Source organism: Symphalangus syndactylus, chromosome 9 (assembly GCF_028878055.3).
Source record: "Symphalangus syndactylus isolate Jambi chromosome 9, NHGRI_mSymSyn1-v2.1_pri, whole genome shotgun sequence".
NCBI lineage: Eukaryota > Metazoa > Chordata > Mammalia > Primates > Hylobatidae > Symphalangus > Symphalangus syndactylus.
The window spans coordinates 75,598,745-75,624,081 of record NC_072431.2 but is presented as its reverse complement, the minus strand read 5'-3'; the positions used below and the strand labels follow the sequence as shown (position 1 = coordinate 75,624,081).

General features: G+C 44.7%; 1 protein-coding gene across 3 annotated transcripts in view; it reads left to right on the top strand.

Annotated features, from left to right (window-relative positions):
* Nucleotides 1-1,589: 1,589 nt before the first annotated feature.
* Nucleotides 1,590-25,337, top strand: part of EGFR (epidermal growth factor receptor) — a 191,386-nt gene continuing 167,638 nt past the window's right edge. For all 3 annotated transcript variants that reach the window (XM_055293116.2, XM_055293115.2, XM_055293117.2), the window contains exon 1: nucleotides 1,590-2,101. In XM_055293116.2, coding sequence (XP_055149091.1) covers nucleotides 2,014-2,101 — 88 coding nt within the window. In that variant the 5' untranslated portion in view covers nucleotides 1,590-2,013. The remainder of the gene's footprint in view (nucleotides 2,102-25,337) is intronic.

Sequence of the window (25,337 nt, the reverse complement as noted above, 5' to 3'; positions counted from 1 at the left end):
CAAGCTGTACTTTGAAGGCTGTTGTCTCATATAGTCCTAATGTAGTGAGAACTGATGTTCTTACATACTGTCTTTTTGGACACTCAAAGGAGAAATTCCTGTGCAGTCTTACAAATCAGTTGTAGCTTAAATTGATTTGTGTTGTGACTTGTGCACACAGGTCACATTCCCTTGACAGAAAATATAGTTTAAAACCAAATTTGCAGCCCTTGTTAAGTGAATGCACAGGACTTTATCGTATTCAGGTCTTTTATTGTAAGACTCACTCCTGTCTTCATTTTATGTTCCACTGTTGTGCTTCCCATTTGCCTTTCTCTAGTTTTGTTTTCTGTCTCTGTGTTTCTATGGTCTGCTCTCAGCCCAGGTGTGCAGGAAGCACACACATGCCTGCAGAGCCTTCACGGCCTCTGCATTCAGGGCCTGACTTCAACGCACAGTGGCTGTACTGATTTGTTAAAAGAAAGGAACAGATTACTTCTCCTAATTCACAGGGAAGTTCCAGGTTGTGCGGGCGGTGAGGAGACCTGTGTCTGTCTGCACTTGCCCTGGTGAAAACCCCACCTTTCAGGCTGCAGGGTGCGAAACCCAGGCACAAACACTTTGCTGGATGCGGAGGAAAGATGTAAGGTTGCTCCCCTTCAGAGACAGCAAAGGGCAGGTCTGTAGCTCCACTTACTTCAGGATTGTGATTTTTGACAGAGCCGGGAGATCAGGGTTGTTGAACCAGGCCTGAAGGTCCTAGTGAATCTCGTGAAGAGAGGAGGGGTCTGGCTGTAACATGGACCTAGAGGACATTTTTACTGCAGGAGAAGGAAGAGTGGGGATGGGGTGGACTTGCCAAAGGAATATAGCTCAAGTTCCTGCAGCCCAAAGAAGCTCAGTTTCTTTTGGCCAAAGCTTCCGTGAGTTTCCCTGGCATTTCTCCTGCGGGAGCTACCAGGGCAGTGGGACACTTAGCCTCTCTAAAAAGCATCTCCACGGCTGTTTGTGTCAAGCCTTTATTCCAAGAGCTTCACTTTTGCGAAGTAATGTGCTTCACACATTGGCTTCAAAGTACCCATGGCTGGTTGCAATAAACATTAAGGAGGCCTGTCTCTGTACCCGGAGTTGGGTGCCCTCATTTCAGATGATTTCGAGGGTGCTTGACAAGATCTGAAGGACCCTCGGACTTTATAGCACCACCTCGGACGCCTGGCACCCCTGCCGCGCGGGCACGGCGACCTCCTCAGCTGCCAGGCCAGCCTCTGATCCCCGCGAAGGTCCCGGAGTGTTGCAGGGGAGGTGGAGACCAGAATAAAGGAGCAGTTTCCCCGTCGGTGCCATTATCCGACGCTGGCTCTAAGGCTCGGCCAGTCTGTCTAAAGCTGGTACAAGTTTGCTCTGTAAAACAAAAGAAGGGAAAGGGGGAAGGGGACCCTGGCACAGATTTGGCTCGACCTCGACATAGGCTGGGCCTGCAAGTCCACAGGGACCGGGTCCAGAGGGGCAGTGCTGGGAACGCCCCTCTCGGAAATTAACTCCTCAAGGCACCCGCTCCCCTCCCGCGCGCCGCCCCCCTCCCGCCGGAGACCGGGTCCCGCGGGGGCCACCGCTGTCCACCGCCTCCGGCGGCCGCTGGCCTTGGGTCCCCGCTGCTGGTTCTCCTCCCTCCTCCTCGCATTCTCCTCCTCCTCTGCTCCTCCCGATCCCTCCTCCGCCGCCTGGTCCCTCCTCCTCCCGCCCTGCCTCCCTGAGCCCCGGCCCGCGCTGGCTAGACGTCCGGGCAGCCCCTGGCGCAGCGCGGCCGCAGCAGCCTCCGCCCCCGGCACGGTGTGAGCGCCCGCCTCGGCCGAGGCGGCCGGAGTCCCGAGCTAGCCCCGGCGGCCGCCGCCGCCCAGATCGGACGACAGGCCACCTCGTCGGTGTCCGCCCCAGTCCCCGCCTCGCCGCTAACGCCACAACCACCGCGCACGGCCCCCTGACTCCGTCCAGTATTGATCCGGAGAGCCGGAGCGAGCTCTTCGGGGAGCAGCGATGCGACTCTCCGGGACGGCCGGGGCAGCGCTCCTGGCGCTGCTGGCTGCGCTCTGCCCGGCGAGTCGGGCTCTGGAGGAAAAGAAAGGTAAGGGCGTGTCTCGCCGACTCCCTCGCCGCCCCCGGATCGCGCCCCGGACCCCGCAGCCCGCCCAGCCGGGCACCGGCGCACCGGCTCGGCGCCCGCGCCCCCGCCCGTCCTTTCCTGTTTCCTTGAGATCAGCTGCGCCGCCGGCCGGGACCGCGGGAGGAACGGGACGTTTCGTTCTTGGGCCAGGAGAGTCTGGGGCGGGCGGAGGAGGAGACGCGTGGGGCACGGGGCTGCAGGCCGGGCGGGGAACGGCCGCCAGAACCTCCGGCGCCCCGAACAGTTCCCAACTTTCTTCCCTCACTTTCCCCGCCCAGCTGCGCGGGATCGGCGTCAGTGGGCTAAAGCCGGGTGCTGGTGGGCGCCTGGGGCCGGGGTCCCGCACGTGCGCCCCGCGATGTCTTCCCAGGGCGCGGCGGGGTTCTGGCGCGCACGCGAGGGGCGGGCGCTGCCCACCCGCAGAGACTGCACTGTTTAGGGAAGCTGAGGAAGGACCCCGAAAATACAGCCTCCCCTCGGACCCCGCGGGACAGGCTGCTTCCTGAGCGGACCTCCCCGCCTCCGCCATCCGCGCAGGTCTCAAACTGAAGCCGGCGCCCGCCAGCCTGGCCCCGGCCCCTCTCCAGGTCCCCGCGATCCTCGTTCCCCGGTGTGGAGTCGCAGCCTCGACCTGGGAGCTGGGAGAACTCGTCCGCCACCACCTGCGGCTCCCGGGAAGGGGTGGTGCTGGCGGCGGTTAGTTTCCTCGTTGGCAAAAGGCAGGTGGGGTCCGACCCGCCACTTGGGCGCAGACCCCGGCCGCTCGCCTCGCCCGGTGCGCCCTCGTCTTGCCTGTCCAGGAGTGCCCCCCTCCTCCCGGGGACCCGAGCTCCCTCCTGGGCGCCCGCGCCGAAAGCCCCAGGCTCTAGTTCGATGGCCGCCTCGCGGAGACGTCCGGGTCTGCCCCACCTGCAGCCCTTCTGTCGTGCCTGGGCTTCGCGGTGGAGCGGGACGCGGCTGTCCGGCCACTGCAGGGGGGATCGCGGGACTCTTGTGCGGAAGCCCCGGAAGCAGAGCTCATCCTGGCCAGAACCACGGTGTTTCAAAATGGGGCTCACAGCAAACTTCTCCTCAAAACCTGGAGAGTTTCTTTCTTGGATGTTTCTTTTTGCTGTTTGAAGAATTTCACATTGAGCCAACCAAAATATTAAACCTGCCTTACACACACACACACACACACACACACACACCGGATTGATGTCCCTGGTTCAAGTGTGCCAAGTGTGCAGACAGAACATGAGCGAGTCTGGCTTCGTGACTACCGACCATAAACCCACTTGACAGGGGAAACATGCCTCGGAAGGTTTAATTGCACAATTCCAACCTTGAGCTGCGAGGGTTCCAAGAGCCAGGCCCGTACTTGCTGTTGATGTCACTGGCTTGGGGAGTTGGGGTTTGGTGCCCAGCGCGGTTGTTGGGGGAGGGGCAAGGCATAGAACAGTGGTTCCCAGACTTTGCTGCACATTGGAATTACCTGGGATTAAAAAAAAAATCAAAACAAAAACCAGTGTCTGGCTCCCGCCCCCAGACATTCTGATTTAATTGGCATGGGGCAAGACCTGGACATGAGATTTTTTTTAATGCTCTTCATGTGACCTGTTGGGCAGCCAGATTTGGGGATCACTAGACGGAAGAAGGATTGTTAAAGTCTCCGGAGAGATTACTTGCCAATGCAAAGAGCTCTTTGAGGACATCTGGAATTGTTACAATATTGCCAAATATAGGAAAGAGGGAAAAGGTAGAGTGTGATTCCAATAATAAAGGATTCCTCTTTTCATTGAAGGAACTGGTGGAAAGGTTTCTTCTCTGCTGAGCCTGCAGGGTCCCTCCTGCCTGCCTGGGGTGCCCGGGAGACGCGAGCCTGCTCCGGAGACTGCTGACTGCCGGTCCTGTTAGTCAGGTGTCAGCCCTGTCTCTGCCGAAGAGACTCTTCTCTTTATTTTAAATTAAACCCTCAGAGCACCTCCAAAGCATCACTTTTCTCCCTCCAGTGGTGTTCTCATTCTTTGATGTTACTCGCTTGAACACCACTATTAGTGGTTGGAGATTTGATCCTGAGAAAAATATAAATACCACTTAATTTGCCTGTTTGTCCCGTATTCACTCAAAACAATGTTCCTGAAGACAAGAGAGAGAGTAGGTGAACAGACGCTATTCCATTACAGTAACATAAAAGACTGGATTTTCAGGGGCAAATTATTAAAATAGGAGATGGGCTCTTTAACAGAAATTTGTTTAAGGCCTGTGTCTATCAAATTCAGTGCATTTTATTCAAGATGCACTTTGTTTAGTGGGGGTTTTGTTTGGTTCTGGGACATGCTAACTTCTGGACTTACTGCTCTTAGAGGTAATGACTGCCAGACACCATTTCATGAGTCCTAATCCCCACATTAAGCATAAGAGGTGCACACTCTCCTCCTATGGGGGAAACTGAGGCACGAAGAACTAAAGTGACTTTCCCACAGCTGGTAGGAGGCAGAAGGGAAATTAACACCAGAGGCTTCTGACTCCAGATCTGTCTCTCAACTTCCAAACTCCACTGCCTTGTCCGAGTTCTGGTTTCAGGAGATCCAAATCAGGTGTGTGCAAATGTCTAATGTCAGAGCTGGCAAGGAGAAAGGGCCCAGGGAGCTGGATCATGAAGATGAGCCTGTCTGAAGCTTCAACGCAGGCTGTCCGGCAGTCTGCATTCCTGCTGAGGTCCTCAGCCCTCTGCTGGGTCACCTTCCATGGAGGCAGCTTAGTCCTCAGTTCAGTGAGCATGGAGTGGAGACTGCTTGAGGGGCGCTGAGCAAAGCCCTGCCTCTTACGGGATGAAGGTGCTCTGCAGAAGGGGCCCTGGAAAGTATTGCAAGGCGAGTCAGAATTCCCAACTAAGGGAGCTTTGTGGAAATAAGCCTGCCCAGCCCCACTTCTGGAGACGTTCCCATTCAGTAGGTCCGAGCTGTCTTAAAGAGAAACCAAAGTGGGGATATTAATGGTATCCAAAGTGGAATCTACCCCACCCGCCCTCCTCAAAGGAGGTCAGATCAAGACAGCCCAAGCCCGGCCTGGCAACTGGGACCTTTCTTCTCACTCCACCCGGGGGTGAAGGTGGACAAGTCACTTTGACCCTTCAGGCTTCTGAGCTGTTGTTTCTGAATTCAGTGAATATTTACTGAGTGCATAGAATATGCTAGATATTCTGGGCTAAAGGGTGAAGGGGGGTGAGTTTTAAGGGTTTCTGCTCTTGCTTCCAGATTGCTTTCAAATCTGGAAAGAAGACCGGTGGTTTCTGTGTTAGACCCACACTGCCGTAGCACAGAATACGAGAAACTGGCTGAGAGCTCCAATAGGCTTTTTACAGTAATTTCTGGCTTCACGTATTTAGTTTCATAACTCATAATTTTTCAAAAATTTCTGGTTTGAAGACACCGACTGCCAAAAGTCCATTGTGCTGCATAATTACACTTGGTCCACGTGACAGCACTAACATGTTCTGAAATGTTTTTAGAAGTAGGCTCAGCAAAGATGAAGGACTCCTCCCTGTTTGAAAAGAAAATATTCTTTGTTTTTTCTTTGATCTAAGCTCCAAGACTAGCAGCTAGCATCTGAAACTTTTTTGATGAGAGTGACAAACCAACTCTAATATTAAAGGCAATTGATGATTATGGGCACTGAAGGGAAGGTAACCCCAGGCTGGTGCCCCGGAATAGGGATGGGTCACAATGTTGAGGACATTTCGCCTGTTGCAGAACCCACCTGCAACACAATGTGGCCCTTGCCATGTGACTTGTGTGTGTGTCTGTGTGTCTGTGTGTGCACGTTTTAATTTTGACTTCGTAAGTACTCTAGTTATGAGCTTATTTAACATTAGGTTTTACTAACAGGGGTATGTTTTAAGAAAATTTCAAAGTTTTAGAATATGGTTCACCCACATGTTGCTTCCCTGTAAATATAATTTTTAAAACCAGATTCTGGGCCAGGCATGGTAGCTCATGCCTATAATCCCAAAACTTTGGGAGGCCGAGGCAGGCAAATCATGAGGCCAGGAGTTTGAGACCAGGCTGACCAACACGGTGAAACCCAGTCTCTACTAAAAATACAAAAATTAGCTGGGCATGGTGGCAGTTACCTGCAATCCCAGCTACTCAGGAGGCTGAGGCAGGAGAATTGCTTGAACCCGGGAGGCAGAGGCTGCAGTGAGCCAAGATCACGCCATTGCACTCCAGCCCGCAAGACAGTGTGAGACTCCATCTCAAAAAAAAAAAAAAAAAACAGATTCTCTTCCTCAGATCCATTCCATTTTTGTTTTCTTTTATCACTTATGAACATTTGAAATTATGGTAATAAACATTGTTAGTCTCAGTTAATTATTACTGGTTTATTCTTGAACCACTAACCCGTAGAGAATAGAGTATAAATCTTAACTTGTTCCTGTAGGTCATCCCCACTAAACATCATAGTGTTTTCTCATTCGTTCGTTTTTGTTTTCCTCCTACAGGGCTGAATTTTCTAAGAAAATTCCAGCAGTTGGCTCTTTGGACGACATCTCTAGATTGTCCTCCATTGGGCCCATAGGCACAAGCTGGCCAGTTTGAATTTGGGCGAGAATGCAGGCATTGGAACTTATTCAAATAACTAGTTTGCCTGTAATTTTCGCTTTTTCAGCGTCATCTGGTAAAGCTTTCTTGCTACACATTTAGATAGATACACTCAATCCAGTTGTCTAGAAAGTTCCCTGAGCCAGCTGGGAGCAGGAGGGGTAGTTGGGGCCAGGAATATTGGGGGCGTGTTTACTGAGCCCCTAGAAAGTAAGTGCTAGATTTGACATTTCAATCCCTGAAGGCCCTGAAGTTCAGTATCAAATGACTGGTCCTGTGGACTGAGCATCTGTGAATTGCATATGCTTAGAATAAATTTTACTCCTACCAGTTTCAGCAGCTTGCTTTAGCAAGCAGTATGGAAACACTAACATGGGGGAGTAGAATTTCTCTCTCTGATCCAAGTTTTATCTCATTCTGGTGGGTTTTCAGGGAGAGACCCGGAGTCCAAGTGTCCTTTCTGAATATATCTGGAACTTCTCATTAACAAAAGACTCAAGTTATAATTTAGGGGACAAGGCACCCAATGAGAATGCCTTGCAGGCAGCCCTAAGTACACCTGCAATTACACCATTACTAGCGGGGCAGCACACATGGCCCTGACTTAGTTTAAATAATTACGTAAGTCAGCCACAATTGTTTGCCCTTTGCATAGAAGGGCAAGTATTGGTACCTGTTACAACTTAGGCTTTTTTTTTCTTTATGTTTGAGCCATGATGAGTGATTTACACTGTTCCATCCATATGTTGAGATGTAAGAATAAATTAGACTTGGTACTTGCCCTTAAGTGTCTGGAAGTCAACTGGGGGAAGAGAGAGCTAGAGACAATGTCACAGAATCAATGACAGAACTCTTCCCAGGACAAAGGATGACTTTTGAGTTCAGTCTTTGCCTTTAATTCTACATGGGGAGGAGAGCACGTTTAGCCATAAACGGAAGGGATTACTCGTTTGAGCTATTTGGTTATATGGTTATTTCCCCAGAGAATAGGATGTGCGGGGTATTACACAAGCAGTGCCAATAGGAGCAAAGTTCTTGAGTGTGCTAGTAATTCAAATGGTAGGAAGAGAAGGAATAAATGGTAAGGCTACCTACAGTTTACAGAGAGCTCCATCCTCACTGTGGCTTTGGATTTTGTCCTGTGTGAAAGAGAAGTGACTGTGAACTGACATGCTGTGTTTGGTGTTTTAGAAAGATGGCTGCAGCAGCGGTTTGGGGAATGGACTGCAGAGGTGGCATTGGAAACAGGGAGGTTCATGACTATTGCCAGAGACAGAGGATGGAGCAGGAGCAAGGAAGATTCAGGACAGGGGACTCCGGGGCTGATCAGGAGGCAGAACTGGTTGATAAGTATATGTAGCAGCATAAGAAAGAGAGAATCCCAGATTGACACCCAGGCTTCTCACTTGGAAGCCTGGATAGATACTGAATGCAATCACAAAGGCTGGGAAGTCAGTGGGACTGCAGGGAGGGGAAGGGCAGGAGGGTCCAATATGAATATTCAGCTTTTAGATGTGTTGAGCTTGAAGTGCTCAGATGGAGAAGTCCAGGAGGCAGTAGAATATGGTGGTCCAGAGCACAGGAGAGCAATGTGGCTTGAGTTGTCATTTGCTCACATATTTCCACGTCAGTCACTTGTCTTAGGTCACAGAACAACTTCTCCTCTCACAGTTTCCTGACTCCACCTGTCTCATGCTCACCATCAGCATCGAAATTGAGCCACACCAGGGGTTCTAGATACCAGCTTCTCTCTAGATGGGGCTGCTATAGTCAGCAGCTGATTAGTTGCAGTTATCAGCAACTGGTAATATAATATATTGTGCATATAAGTGTACAAAAGTCATGTTTGTATATTGCTGCAAATCCTCGGAATGGGGATCTCTTGTTCCATGCTCACGACGGCATCACATTACCTGGTTTTGTATGTTAGTGACTGAACCAAAAAAAGTAGGAGATGATTTTTTTTCTCTTTTCTTAAAGCAGTAGCTTTTGAACCTTGACCATGCCTTGTAACCAGCTGAAGGGCTTTTGAAAAAGAGGGTGCCTTACTGTGCCCAGACCAGGACAATCAGTATTTCTGGGGAATGGAGGCTGGTACACACACATTTCTTAAAGCTCCCTTGGCAATTCTGAGGAGTGGATTACATGTTGTATATAGCTTGTAACAGAAGAAATTTTGTCTTTGCTCTCAGACCCCCATTTCTTACTCATCTCATGAGCTCCTTCGAGATCCAGAAACAGTTGCATATGTCATTAGTAAATCAGTTCCAGAGTCACATTTTATTTCACAAGTTAGTCCATTAAAAGTTCCCTGCACTGAGGTAGTAGCCAGAAAGAACACGCCGCCCCTCCTCCTTTTTATAACTATAGGGTCTGGCTCGACAGAGCAGGAGCATCGCCATCTTGGACAAGCCCTTCATTCTAAAGTTCACCTTAATAAAAAACTGCCTAAATCCAAAGGGCATCAGCCTAATGGCTAAGGTCAGCATGACCATAAACCACAAATAACATCTCCAGCCAGAAACATTCCAAACTCCTCCCCGACCAGAGACATGCTAACCCCCCATCAGAGACATGCTAGTCCCGGGATAACGCCCCTCCAGCCAAGAAGATGCCAGTCTCCAGATAACCCCCCTCTGGCCGGAAAGATGCTTGCCCCAAGATAAACTCCCCTCCTCCCAGAAGAGGAGGGGACTCTGATAATCTTCCTCACCCTAAAACCAATATATACTCCTAGTCTGTAAGAGAAAGCGCTCTTGACCAAAATTGGCCAGGAGTGCCTCTCAGGTTTTAACTAAAGAAAACTTGTCTTTAACTGACAAAAAAAAAGAAAAAAAAAGTTTTCTGCAGTGGCTCTCAGCAGGCCCAGCACAGCAGCAGCACCTGAGAACCTGTTGGAGATGCACGCTCTCGGACCCCACCCTGGCCTCTGAGTAAGATACTGGAAGGGCAGGCCCCGGTCTGTGCACACAAGTCTTCTGGGAGATTCTGACTGATGCATGCCAGAGTTTGAGAACTACTGACATACTCCAGGCACATCGCATGCTGGGATCTAGATACACCAAGGGAACAAAATAACTGTACTTGTCCTCCAAGGACCAACTTACCTTTTGGAAGGGCTGAGAGAGAGAGAGACATACATGATCACTCCCTGTAACGCAATGTTTTATAACAGATGAGATTTGGGATTTCAGTGGGATCCCAGAAGAGGGACTGACTAATTCAGCCTCTGCTACAAGGGGAGTTTCTCAGAAACAGAATGCTTAGCTGGGCCTCCAGGCACAGGGACAGGAATGAGGAAATACTTGTAGGTCCTGTGTTCCTTCAGCAAACCCTCAGTTTCTTGTTATTTTTATAAATGCAAACATCTTATTAAAGTAGATGCTAAGGTGTTAGAATTTCCTGCTTTGTTTTTCTAAATGACCATGAGGAAACCTGGAATGTCAAAGGTAAGGTGCAACACATTCTGCATTTAAAAATTAAAATGATCCTTTTTTAAAGTAGCAACCAGATGTGAAAAATTGGACTAGAGTCTAGGTTATAGTTGATAGCTTTAAGTTTCTCCCCAACAGCATGATTTCCCCTAAAATGTGTTATGAATAAGTAAAATGACTGCTTCCCATCCTTTAACTCTTCCTACAGAAATCTAAGAGAGAAATGAAACAAAAGTTTGCACAGGTCTAGACGCAATAAATACATGTGAAACCACACAACTCAGAAAATGCCCCTTAAATTAATTGAGCCATTGGTACTTGTGAATTAGAAGAGACATCTATGTTCTGATTCACTGTTGAAAGTTGTACAATGTTACCTACTTATTTGCAGAGATCATTTGGAAACAGACAGGTAGATTTGTAACAAATTAAGAGTAGAGGCCGGGCGCGGTGGCTCACGCTTGTAATCCCAGCACTTTGGGAGGCCGAGGCGGGCAGATCACGAGGTCAGGAGATCGAGACCATGGTGAAACCCCATCTCTACTAAAAATACAAAAAATTAGCCGGGCGTGGTGGCGGGCGCCTGTAGTCCCAGCTACTTGGAGAGGCTGAGGCAGGAGAATGGCGTGAACCCGGGAGGCGGAGCTTGCAGTGAGCTGAGATTGCGCCACTGCACTCCAGCCTGGGCGACAGAGCGAGACTCCATCTCAAAAAAAAAAAAAAAAAAAAAAAGAGTAGAGTACAGCTGCTTATGTTACCTTGTATATTCATGCCTTTATGCAAAAATACATATGGAGGTAAAGACCACTCCTTGCTTTGCAGCTCTTTTAAGAGCATTCATGAAGGATTTTATTTTATAAGCAGAAATGTGATATCTGACGATTTTACCACTATGTACTTGCAGGCCAGTGCACAGCAGATTACGTCATGATCGTTTTAGCAGTCCTACCGTTTTACTTATGATGTCATTACAACCTTTTGCTAAAATTTCTTTCTTTTACTCCAGGTTTTGGATAAAATTGATGCATTGCACATAATCTCTCTGATAAGACAAACTGGCATTTGTATGTGAAAAACTGTGCATGTTTTAGTGTCTCTGCTGATACTCAAATTATCCATTATTTTAGTGCCTGGAATAAAAACAAACCACTTAGTGAATTTGTGCAGGTCCTTAAGGACAGGAAAGGTGTCCTGAGATTTTCTCATCATTGTATACCAAATTTTAGAAACTTTTTCAAAAACATTTTTTTAATTTCAGAAATCTGGTTTTGTTTATTTACCAGCAAACACTGAATACCTGAAAGCTTTCAGGAGATTTTATTACAGTGGTTTCTCTTCACTTACAAAATTATCTCCTAGTTCATTCTCATACACTGTAAGCCATTGTAAATGCTTTAAATTGTGCCGAACAAGATAAGCTAGACAAACTATTTTAAGTTTGTTCTAGTGCCAACTTGCAAGATCTAATGGCTCCAACTAGATTTTTAAAATAAAGTATATTTTAATATATTATTAGAAAGTTAAGCAATTATCTGTTTATAGGTAACAAAAACCCCGGAACCCGCAATGTCAGATGTCATCCACTTTTGATTAAGTCCAAATATATGACAGATAAACAAAAGGTGGTTGGCTGGGCTCGGTGGCTCATGCCTGTAATCTCAGCACTATCAGAGGCCGAGGCAGGCGGATCACGAGGTCAGGAGTTCGAGACTTGCCTGACCAACATGGTGAAACCCGCCTCTATTAAAAATACAAAAAAACTTAGCTGGGTGCAGTGGCACGTGCCTGTAGTCCCAGGTACTCAGGAGGCCGAGGCAGGAGAATCGCTTGAACCTGGAAGGCAGAGGTTGCAATGAGCTGAGATCATGCCACTGCACTCCAGCCTAGGCAACACAGCAAGACTCAGTCAAAAAAAACAAAAAAACAAAAAGGCGGTCATTGGAGAATTATTGTGTCACCGATTGTTTTTTAACGTAGTAATTTTGAGGGGCTTTTAAATAGAGTGAACTATAGAACTTTTTCTTGGCTTCAATTTGCTATAATGTTAATACAGAATCAGAAACCTTATCCTTATAGATGCTTCTTGATTATTTTAATTTCTGGTGACATCTATGAGTGAGAATAGTGTATTGCCCTGTTTTCTTTCTTTACTCCCCTTTCTTCTTCCTTCCTTGCTTTCTTTCTTCTTCCTTCTTTCTCTTTCTCTCTCCTTCCTTTTTGCAAGCTGTTATGAATTAGCCTTCATAGAGAAAGAAAAATTTTTTATAAATAACTGGAAATGAAACTTCTCAAAGGACTGCAGATGAAAAACTTTGTCAAATGACTGTAAAAATATACTATATAGTTTTTGAAAGTTAGAAAGTACCAAACACACTCAGTATTCATGGTTATACAAGTATGCATACACATGTATTGTTCCCTGAAAAGTGGTGTTGCTAAGGGAGTTTCTCTTAGTACATGGCTTAACATTTTTTTCTGTAATTTGTTGTTAGTTATAATGGGGAGAGAAAAGAGGTTAGAGTCTCCCCTCTCAGTTTCACCTTCCATAAAACAGCTAAACTAGACGATCCTCAGACTCCTTCCAGCTGAAAACATCTGTGAAATTAAAAACAAATCTAAATGTATGCAAGATATGTATTTAAACACGCTGGTAATAAGTGTGCTGTCCCTATAATTTAGATGCTAAAACATTGGTGTCATAATAATAACAACACCTCGCATTTGTACAGCACCTCATAGTTTACACAATGCCTTAACATTCTTCTCTCTGAGCCTCCTACAACCCCACAGGATTGGGATAGCTTTCCACATTGGGAGGTGAGGGACCCAGGCTCAGAGCGATTCTGCTGTTGTCCATAATCACCAGGCTGGTGAACACTGGGCACTGGGTGCTCTCCAGCTACACAGCACTGTCTCTCAACATGCAGCTCAAAGTCACTTATTCCTCCTTCAAGATGTCATTGGGTTTTTTAGCTATTGATGCCCCTATCACTTTTAGTTCTGTTTGTGAATCAAAGGCTAAATAAAATATTCCTCAAAATTTGTTATACTTCTATTACTAATGCTTAATGTCCCTGACAATTTCTGTATATTTCTGTCAATTTCCGCTCTGTTTTGGTTCCTTTCCCAGGTTTCTTTTCTGTTATGAAGTAGTTTTTAGACTCAAGTCTCTTCTGTATGTGTTATAACTGCCCATTCCATAAGATGCAGGGCAGTGAATTTGTGAGCCTTGAAAATATTTACTTTAGAAATGAGAAGTATGACTTTTCAACGTCATGTCATTAACTTCTGTAAATTTTCCAGACCTATAAATACTTGCAGAAAAAAAATGAAAGGAGAAGGCAACTTGACTTAGCAGTTGGGTCAGTTAGCAATGCCTATGGCAAGCTGCAGTAATTCCCTTACATAGATCTGTAAGACTCATTTCTATGATTTAAATGAAGGCATACACTTAACCTCTTTAGGGTGTGAAACAGCTTTTACAAAAAGAGACAAACTTAAGAAACAGTGTGGCCCTCCAAGAGTGTTCATTTTCCATATCATACCATTTGTAATCAGCCATTCTGGCTGGGATTTACTTGCAAGCATTGGCTTTTAAGAAGAGATGGTTTCACACATCAAATTATTCACTTGGAGGTACTTTCTGGGTTGAAGGAATGGAATGGAGAGTGCAGCAGTGAGTAGATCTCTCAGTGACGGTGATGTGCCTCTCCCAGAAGAAATTTCAAAATGCAGTGTTCATTTTCCTCCACAAGAAAGGAAGAAACTGTTTTGTTATTGTTTATTCCTAACATAGTGGAAACTTTTCAGTAATCTGGCAGAAATTTCCCAAAAGCAATTTTCTATTTCATGATTATAAAGTGGCAAAGGAAAAAGTCCCGCACTCCAGCTGAGCAATGGATCTCCAGTTGTTATCTAGGTGCTGCAGGTTTAGAGAGTATTGCCAGGAGAACACATCGATTTTTCAGGCCTGTGATGATGTATCTCTTGTTGAATAAGTAAACCCTTCCAGTAAACAAACAGTTAGTATATTGATTTCAGGGTGGCTTTAGTCACTGAATCTCTAAGTCTTGCAAAGGTTACTTGGGCAAAAGTGTCATTATTTTACCTGTAGTCAACAAAAATCTACCTGGCCAAGGCAGGAAAGAAAGTCCAGCAATTTGATAAAGTGGGACAACATGAAGAATCAGGTGAGTTGCCTACTTTTTCACTTCACTTTCCACCTTTAGAGATTCTTGTTTAGATGCAGAGTAGTGACGTGCCTGGTGTCGGGGAGAGATAGTTGAATGAGAAAAGTTCCAGAAGGGCAGAAGACTTGGGTGATTATCTGAGTCCATCTTTCTTTATCGCATGACAGAGTTCTTAAAGTCTTGGCTAGGAATGCTAGGCTTTTAGATTTATTGGGCAATGGCTACTAAATGTTCATAATGTTGCTCAGTTGCAAAAACAAGACATTCAAACTATAGCCAGGGAGATAAGTAGTCACGAACTCAAGGCCTAAACTCTGCTGATGGAGCCAATGAGAATTGGGTGCTAAGGCGAGGAGAGTTGCCAATATTATATTCTTCGGGGTTTTGTGTTTTTATTCTCATTTTGGAAAAGGAAAATATTAGCATTCCTCTGACTTAATATTGAGAAGACGTTGGGCACTCTTTTTCCTCCCACACTTGTCTTCTTTCACTAGGTGACAAGGGAAGAGGTAGCATGAGGTGGTGGTCACAGGTGAGAGAGGCTGTTGTGAGCACAGGCATGTTGACTGCACATTGGTCACCTAGTAGAAGTTTTACAGGCTTGGTGACTTCTGAACACTGTTTTCAAGGTTGATTTTTAGTTGAGAGAACCTCTAGGTACCACGCACTGTTATAACAGTAGTACAGATCTCACAGCTGCCCTATGTCCCATTCACAAGATGTTCCGCCAAGCCATAAAATGCCCAGTTAAGTTTAAGAGAAGTCTCAAAAGTAACAGATAATAATTAACTAATACCCAGTGATTTTGAAATTTAGACATCAAACTACCAATTCAGTGGTATCATCCTTAGAAGCAGACAGGGGATGATTAAATCATTCAGCCAATCTCTGTCTGAGGACGCAGCTTAGCACAGCATGGTAGAGGCTAAATGGGCCTTAAGGGAAAAAATGATGTCTGAAGATGCAATTTATTTCAAAAAGAGTTTGCTCCCGTGAAGTTTCACTCTCGCTGTAGAACAGCACCAGCGCACACTTTTCCTGGGCCTCTGCATGTGTGGCAAGCAGCGGCCTGGCGTCCTGGGGAACTGAATGAGGACGCAGATGACCCAGACGTGTTCACAGTTTGACACATCTGACTCCCAGATCAGGGACAGCTAGCTCTGCTGGCTGGTTAAGCTGATGATTCCATCTTTGCCTTGTTCTCTGACTGTCTCATGCTTTCTGTTATTATTATTTTGCAGCAGATATTTCTGCTCATTTGTCAATCATATATGCATCCTGGATGGTATAGAGTTGATTCTCCTAACGAATCAGTGTCCTTTGGTATTTTTTTCTGGCCATAAGATAGAATATATATGTCATTTATTAAAATTGGAGAAAATGTTCAGGATTTTCTTGACTCAGAGAGGGAAAAGGGATACTCAGGGCACTTTTTCAGCCAGGAATTTACTACGTTTGTAGGGTAAAGGGGACTCACCACCCTGGAAGTCAAAATAAGCCACCAGTACCAAGTGTTGAAAGCCCTTAGAATCATAATGCTCTTAAAGCAAAGTCTTCAATGCTTGAAAACTTCCACTGGTTCTCAGTATGTCCAAAATTGTCAAGTCTATGAATGATTCTCTCAATCTGAAAATTTTTATAGCAGGCTAAAGAATGTGATAGGTCAGTGTGATTCTAGAACTAATCATTAACATTCAATAGATGACTATTTTGTTCTAGAAAAAGCAGCAACTTTCTATTTACTCTCTATTTTGATGGTAAATTCTCTGTAAGTAGAAAAAGCAAAATGTGGACATGGACTAACATATGAATACACAAAGCAAATGTACCAAAAAAATCTTAAGACCTACCTTGTGGTGTTTTTTGTTGTTTTGTTTTGTTTTGTTTTGTTTTGTTTTGTTTTAATTAAAGTGACTTGTTAGCCTCTCGCTCCCTGTGAAGCACAGGGAGGTGACGTGATGTGCGCAGGGCAGACTCTGCCACATGCCCTGGCCTTGAACTCAGGCCCCGCTGGGGCTGCAGGGGATGCTGGCCATGCTGAGCAATGCCTGTGGGTGTCAGTTTCCTCATCTGCAGAATGAGGGTAGGCCTGGTGCTTATCTCATATGGTCGCAGAGGGGATTCAGTGACAGGGTGGTGTAGAGGCTGGAGCGCGCCCCCTGTGTGCACGACAGCCCTCCCACTAGGGGAGGCGGGCCTGGACTCTCACCAGAGAGCTTGTGTTCTCCATGGCTACATGACTTTGCCCCAGATGTCCTTCCTGTGATCTGGACCCTAGGAAGTCGCCAAGAGCCAGACAGAAGAAAGGTTCCACTTGGCTCGCCTCTTTGGTGACCATCCCTTGCCTCCATGGCGGGACTCTCAGGTGACATCCCACCAACCCTCACTTTCCTTCCCTGGTGGGTCTCACTTTCCCTCAAGAGTGTTGCTTTTTTGTTTCCTGCATAGTCCTGGGCCAGTTTTGATAACCCTCTTCATTTCATTTCAGAAACCTTGATGCTTTCTTCCTGTGCTCTTTTTACCTTAGGACTTTTACTATGACGACTGTGAATGGCCAATTTCTTGTTTTTTCTCTTGCTCCGCTTTCTCCCCCATCATCACTAAAGCAGATGTGGCAGTGATGACCATGCACACTTTCCAAGGGTCCAGCTGTAGATCTTCACGGTTCCCCAGGTGCCTGGACTGTCTTGCAAGGAGGGAGGCAAACACTCCCTGCCTGGAGCACTTGGCCCTTTCAGAAATGTTTTGGCTTCCTCAAGTGAGAAAAGAATGGATTTGTTTTCTCCCTCTCCATTATTGTTTTTGTTTTGTTTTGTTTTGTTTTGTTTCGTTTCGTTTTGTGACAGAGTCTCACTTTGTTCCCCAGGCTGGAGTGCAGTGGCATGACCTTGGCTCACTGCAACCTCCACCTCCAGGGTTCAAGTGATTCTCCTGTCTCAGCCCCCCGAGTAGCTGGGACTACAGGTGCCCGCCACCACGCCTGACTAATTTTTGTATGTTTTGTAGAGGCGAGGTTTCACCATGTTGGCCGGGTGCCCATTATTATTTGATCTGGAATTAATTGAGCTACTGCAGGAATTGCTTGATTCACTGATGACTGGTGTTGAGCCAGTCCACACCCACACCCAAGGACTGTGACTGTCATCTGGGGTCCATCCTCAGAAATTCCTGTCTCTTCACCTAGTGTGTAATAAGGCCTGCACATGTTATACGGAACTGTAAAAAATGCGCCAACCATCTGTCCTTCCTCTTTATCTGATTACTTATCATTGTTCTCTAATTTGCAGATTAATAGACTGATCATAAATTAATGCATGCTGGAGACTTGCTGTTTCCTACTAGCAGCATATAAAAGTTATTTTTAAAGTTGTTTTAAATCTGTGAGTAAAAATAAACTGCTTTGCTGCAAGAAACACCAAAAATGGAAAAGCTAACAGTTTAAAGTTAATAATTTACCTTATGGACATCACTGGTGGCATAGTTGCTTTAAACAGTGAGAAGATTTAATAGATATTTGATTTGCAAGTGGGATGAAAGGTGGTCTACCCTTTGTCCTGTGTTTACCTTCCATGAGATCCTAGAGGTTGTACAGCACAGTAGTGGCATGTGACACACTTGAGAGTGCCTGTTCTGTTTGGAAACCTGGAAGCTATGAAGGGAAGTGGCCTTCGAGCTTAACACATACGCCTTGGGAGGCAAAACCTTTTATTCTCTTTAAATATTCACTTTAGGATAAGCATTTTTTTAGGTGTCAGGAACAGGGAAAAATGTGTGGTTACGAAGGAAGAAAGAAGAAAGTTAACTGTTGTACATTCCCTAGGTAATGTTTTTAAGCATTGTTACTCACTTTCAAAACACATTTTATTTATTTGAACTTAATATTTTGATATTATTTTTTCAATTTCTCTTAATTTAACAGACAGGATGAGTTTTTTTTTTTATAGTTGTATTACTTAGAAATTATACTAAAAATGGCTGAGTGTGGTGGCTCACACCTGTAATCCCAGCACTTTGGGAGGCCAAGGCGGGTGGATCACTTGAGGTCGGGAGTTCAAGACCAGCCTGGCCAACATAACAAAACTCCATCTCCACCAAAAAAAAAAAAAAAAAAAAAACTAGCCACACATGGTGGCAGGCGCCTGTAACCGCATCTACTAGGGAGACTGAGACACAAGAATCACTTGAACCCAGGAAGCAGAGGTTGCAGTGAGCAGAGATTGCACCACTGCACTCCAGCCTGGGTGACAGAGCAAGACTCTGTCTCAAAAAAAAAAAAAAGAATAAAGAAGTCGTACTAAAAACAAAACAGAGTGCTGACCACCTTATAGAAATAGAAATAGTGGTTTGCTGTGATAGCAAATTTTCTTGTTAACTTTTTATTTTTAAAGAATTGCACATTCACAGGAAGTTGCAAAAAATCTACTGGGAGGTCCTACATACCCCTTCCCCCAACCTCCTCCAGTAGTAACATCTTAGTAGCAAAGTTTTGTATATTTATTTTGATATCATTATCTAAGTTTGACATCATTATCTAATATTAACTTAAGCCAAAAGCCCACTATTTTAATTACCTAGTGATGCAGTGGTATAGAACTCATAGCCTTTCACGATATTATTTGGAAGTTAATTTTCTTAAGTGAAATGTTTTTGGTCTTTAAGGTTTGGAGGCCATGGAGGCATGAGGAGAAACGGGAGGAGGGAGAGAGAGCTAAGACGGATAAACAGAGAGAGATGGAGAGATCCATTGATTCGCTGAACAAACCAGATACTTCCTTGTAGTTTTTGGATTAACTTACATGAGCTAAGTTTATATTCTGTTCAGATCACAAGTGGTCAAGTTTGTGTGTGTGTGTGTACCACTCTACCCATCCTATATTTATTGTCCTGTATTTGGTCTGTTCTGCCTTCTTTATTTTCAGGATAGGTGTCCTAAATGAGGGTCTTTGGAAAGCTGGTGAGGCTATGTTGCCCGTTTCAGGTGCTCCGTGCTCCAGTGTATTCATTTCTTGAAAAATTCAGGGAGTGCACACTTTTGTACATTTTCCTATGTGTATATGATACCATTATAAAAATCTTAAAAATATATATGGTTCCCCTGAACCCCCAGCCATTTGGTAGAGAAGATAGAAAACCTACAGAGGAGGCTAAGATTTTATTAGAAAATTCAGCTTCTCGACAGAGGTATTGGACTTTAAAGTCAAGGCAATGCATCTATTCTTTCTTTTGATATAACTAGCTAAAAGATCTCTTAAATTCAAAGTGGCCCTCATCTTACTGTTACTGCAATTTACTCTTAATTACAAATTATATAAAAATAGGTTTTGAAATGCTATAGCAACAAAGTAACATACCCCTTCTCCATTACATGGATAAAACCTCTAAGGAAGGCGCCTCTCTTAACAGGTATTAACCAACAGCAGAAACTGCAGAAGGACAGGGTTATTTGGGAATAACTACAGCTCCCTTCCTTGTCTGTTCCCTCCCATTGTCAGGCTTCTGTGGAGCCATATTCAGGGCAACATAGGGAGGGGGAAGAGAAAATCAACCCCTTGGTGAAGGAAAGCTCCCAATTCACAGTACGTCCCTATACTGGAGTCCAAAACATGGGTACTCTTGTTTGTGGGAGCTCCCAGGGCCTCCCAGCTCACCGAGCATTCTGAGCCCTGATCCTTACACTAATTGTATTATGCAACCATAAATGATGTTTGCTGTACCAGCGGGGACAGTTTATTTCAATAGATTGGTATAACTTGGCAGAATCTTATCTGCATGTTTCATCTTGGATTTTTAGCTCAGTTCAACTCAATAGGCATGTGTCAAATGTCTACTGCAGGCTGCACACCGAAAAGCTGCTGGGTACAGGGTTACATGGATAGAAAACATAGCCTCTGCCCCCTAAGGAGCCGGTAATCCCGATCCCCATTCTTTCCATCCCATTCTCCCAAGCAAGAATTTACCTAATGTGGTTTGTGAGAATTTAATAGCTGAAAAGGTGGTCAGGAGAAGCCAGAATGGGTTTGCTAAAATGTGTCTATATGATTAAGCGTAATGTAGCTTTGCAGCACACTTCACAGCTTCCTCAGGGCCTTCCACACACGGTGTCTCATTTGAATACTTGTGTGAGGAGATAGCCTTATTCCCCTCTGGGAGCTCTTCATGGAGTGATGCAGTAGACAGCAAGCCTCACACTTCTATGCTCACAGAGGACCAAATTTGCCTTGAAAAATATGTATAGTCTCTTCATATTTCTAAGTTGACATTAAAAATCAGTTACCATAAAATCCTAATAGTTGAAGAGATGTAATTTCAATTATTTGGTAAAGCTGACCTTCATTGTCAAAGCAATTACTCAACTCAGATTTACTTTCTCCCAGATAATAGATTCTGACTTCTTTTTTCCTGATTAAAAAACTTAACACCTTCCTCAGGAGATCTATCTCAGTTCTGAATGCTGATTCTAACTAAGAAGGATATTTTGCTACATGCTGGGAAGAGGGGTACTGAGGCACGCTGCGATTCCACTCCAGCGTTTCCAGTTAGTCGGGTGCCTCTGCACTCCCGGTGTTCCAGCGCCCAGTTAGTTGTGTACTCTGGGCTGTCCCTATACTGGAGTCCTAAAACACTTACGATTGCAGATAGGGGGCAGGATTTTCAAAACCTTGATCTGAAAAGCCATAGAAGGGAGGTAGAGAAGGGGGAAGATGGAGCCAGGGTACATTCAGATGGATCAGTTTTTGGAAACAGTACAAACTGGAGGTGAAAACCTGGAAATTGATCTGTCATTCCCATACTTCATGCTGAGTCCTTGTGGACCCACAGAGACACACTAGCCCCAGTTTGAAGGCTGCTAACTTGATTCCGAGGACACCAGTGAGGTGGTAGTGTGCAAATGACGTGTGAGGAAACTTTGGAGGAGTCTCACCCTACCTGGAGCATGTGGCCCCTACAACAGTGCAGCCTCCCAAAGACAGAAGATGTGGACTAGTGAGAAGCCAGGTATGGTGACTGCTGCCGGATGAAGCTTGTCCCACCAGAGGCTCGAGTGTTTCATTGAGCACCTACTGTGTGCTTGTGGGATGCAAACACACGTGTGGTCCCTGCCCTCAGGTTAATAGGTAGGGGTGGAACAGTTATGAAACTGCTCTAAAGTCATTTTCTCAAACTGGGAGTGACAAATGTATCCACTGGGAAAAGACTGAGAATTTTATAAGATTTTTGAATTTTTGTTTATTCACATTGAGGAGAACCTAAATTCTTTTGAACTTATGTATAGCTTTCACCATTTTATAGTAATAAATCAGTCCTCGTGTGTTTGTGTGTGTGTGTGCGTGTGTGTATGTATGTAAACCTCACCTTACAATATTATTATTTTAAATAGCCACTTGCATCTTAAGGAAATTAAGAGGACAAAAGAAAAGCTGCTGTTTTATATGTATCCACATATTTACCGGGGGCTTCCCTGCTGGCAGGTGCTCTGGTTCTGCACTGCCTGTTGTCCCTTGCCTGAAAACGGTTGCCTCCAATATTTTGCTCAGTTTTCTGATTGTTTACAGTGGCAGAGGAGGGTAGATCTGGTACCAGTTAGTAATGGCCAGAGGTGGAAGTCTGTGGATGAAATTTGCATAACGTGGAACGTTAGTTCCACAGTTAATGCTACTCACATTGGAACCCATGGAAATAATTTTTTGGTGAAAAGGGCCCATGCATTATGAAATTTGAGATCCATCACTATAAGTGAATGTAGGCCCTGGATACAGTAGGAGCTCAGAAGAGCAAATCAGTTGGTCGCCTTGCTCAACATATTTTACTAAGGGCATCAGTAAGGCTTTCTATGACCTGCTCCTTCAATGCTTGGTTGACATTTGGGGAGCAAAGATAAACTAAGGATTCTAAGTTCTGTCCTGTGATGCTGTGAGGGGAACCTCGAACCTCCAGGTGGAGGAGCACGGAGATGACCAGGATGGTGGAAGCCTGCAGGAGAGCTGAACACCTGAGGACACCCAATGGGAAGACCAGGACCTTTAATGCCCATATCTGCTGCTCAAGGCTGGCAGAGAGAAGCGGGTTTGTGATGAGAAAAGGTGGTGAAAGGCACAAGGAGGCACAGAGCATGTCAGGTCCCATATCCCAAGAGGAATGTGCTTGGGTGAGGGAGAGCTCCTCCAGGGCTGGAGGCGTTCAGAGACCAGGCAGTCACTTGTGGGTCTGTGATGAGAGTGAAGTTCTTTTATAAAGGGAGTGAGAAGAGAAGGTCTGTGGATATGTGAGTATATCGGTAATTAAGAAATAAATTGTGAACATCCCATTTCTTTCCACATTTTCCTGGGCTGTCACAGTGGCTGCAAAGAAAGCAGTCTGTGAACTGAACTGTGATCCCAAACAGTCAAGCACACCAGGAATCTCTTCTCAGCTGTTGAAAATGAGGGAGCGCTGGGGAGAGAAATGGGGTCCTCTTTGACTTTCCTCTGTGCCGATACCTTTCTGTTTGTTAAAACAGCTAATTAAACACTGAAGCAGTATAGCTCTCTTACTATACACTGGTAGTCATAGTTCTCTTACTGTTCTCTTCACTGACTGTTCTCTTACTATACACTGATGGCGAAGCAGAAATTCAGAATTCCCTGCATGTGTCCCGGTTTGAAAGCCGCTGTGCTTTGCTGTGGATTAGGATCAGAGAGTTGAGTCTTGTTCCAACAAGGAAAGTTGCTTATTGGAAAGTTTTGCTGCAGGGAGCCTTGAGTCTTCTGCATCAGGCTTGGAAGTGGGCTCTGTGGAGGTCAGAAGGAGGATCCCCCACCCGCAGCCTCAAGAAAAATATGAAAAGTGGATTACGCCTCTGTAGCTATATTGCCTGTAAACTTTCTGCAGAATTACTGTATTCATATCCTACATTTTTTCAAAGCGATATTAATCCTGAGACCTGCAGCTAAAGTCAAGTAGAATTTAGCGATAATTAATAGGAGAAAGGTGGGGTTGGAAGATCTGCATTATAGTCCTCTGATATAACTGGAAAATTCTTTCCATTAGCAAGAAGCTTTGGTTAATATAAAATGGACAGATTAGACCTAGGCAATTTATTTTACTCATTGCTGTATTTTTATTTCAGAGCTGGTGAAAATATTACAAAGTAATATTTTAAAGTGCTTATCTAAACTCTTTACTCTGCATTTTATCATTGGGTTATGAAATGACTGGAGAAAGACTTTTCTTGCTTTTATTTCTCAGTGTCTACTTGTAAACATGTTTTTTGAACTGCTGTTTTTGTGACATGCCTTTTTCCCAGAAAATCTCAGGTTAACATTAAATAGGCACTGGATGTTTATCCGATCTTGTTTATAGAAACACAAGAAAATTTTAACCTTGTATACACTTTACTCAATTAACTAGGTAAGAGGTCATTGAAACATTTAGAATTCCACTCTACGTTTCAATAATTATCAGGTGAAAGCTACTGCATCTACATCAGAAGATGTTTGTAATTTATTTAAGAATAAAATTAGCTATGCAAGAAATAGTATGTGGCGTCCTATGTGGAAATCACAGAAACCCTGACAACTCGATGATCTTTCCGCAAGCTAAAAATATCACTCTGGATCACAGCAGTAGAGGACTCTGTAAATTTAATCTGTGTGTCTCCTGTAAATAAGTGCATTAGCAGTACACAGGTGGTGTCAGAGTCAGTGATGATGGATAGAAGTTCTACATAAGATCCAGGCGCAGTGGCTCACGCCTCTAATCCCAGCACTTTGGGAGTCCGAGGCTGGTGGATCACCTGAGGTCAGGCGTTTGAGACCAGCCTGGCCAACATGGCAAAACCTCATCTCTACTAAAAATACAAAAATTAGCTGGATGATGGCACATGCCTGTAATCCCAGCTACTCAGGAGGCCGAGGCAGGAGAGTCTCTTGAACCTGGGAGGTGGAGCTTGCAGTGAGCGGAGATCACACCATTGCACTCCAGCCTGGGCAACAGAGCGACACTCCATCTCAAAAAAAAAAAAAAAAAGAAGTTTTACATAAAAACGTGGAGTGAGCCCAAGGTGCCATTCATCCAACCCATACACATCATACCATGTACAGAGTGGACACCGGATAAATACATTGACTGCATGCCACAAACATATGTAGGCACCGTTGCATTCAAATAGACATCTGCAGTCCTAACACGTCTTTATTTGCTAACAAGCATCAATGTATTTAAAAACAAACAAGAAAAGACATGTTTAAACTAGTGAATGATTAGATTATAATGATCTTAATTCATAAATTTTCTCATTGGCCTTTTGTATACTTCAATTGTAATACCGAGAAAAACAGTTATGTCCGAAGGAGTGAATAGGCCTTATCTGAAACAAGTGAGCATGACAAGTGTTTTCTTACTTATTTTACTTTTCAGATAATTCATCTTTAAAGTATATTAGTTTAAAAGTACTTTTAAGGAAATAGTCTTGGATTAAAACTGGAATCATTGTTAAGGAAAACTATACCTTAACTTCATGTAATCACAATTAAACCTCTTCATATAGAAGGATCTAAGAATTTTCTGCAGCATTCACCAGCACCAAAAAGCTCAGAGACATATATTTCTTTCTCTGTATCTGTATTTTAAATTCAAGTTAGTACAAATTGACAGGCAGGTCAGAGTAATATATGATCTTCTGAGTCCCCTTAGTAATTAAAAGAAATGATTATTTTTGCATGAAATATGATAAAGTGATTTTAAGTGCCTGATAAAAAGTTTTCACCATGACAACCATTAAAGATTACATCAAAGAAAAATAAGTTTGACTTTCATTTACCTTGGAAACAGCTATTAACTGGTAACCTCAAGAAACACCATGAAGAGTGAGTTTGCTCCACGCATGTCTTGTAAGAGTCAAATAACTGGTGGTTATCCAGTAATGACAAGAGGTAGAAGTCACATCCTTGCTGTCTGATTGAACCTTCTCAGAGCTGGCACAAGGTTGGGAAGACCATAGCTGCTAAATGAG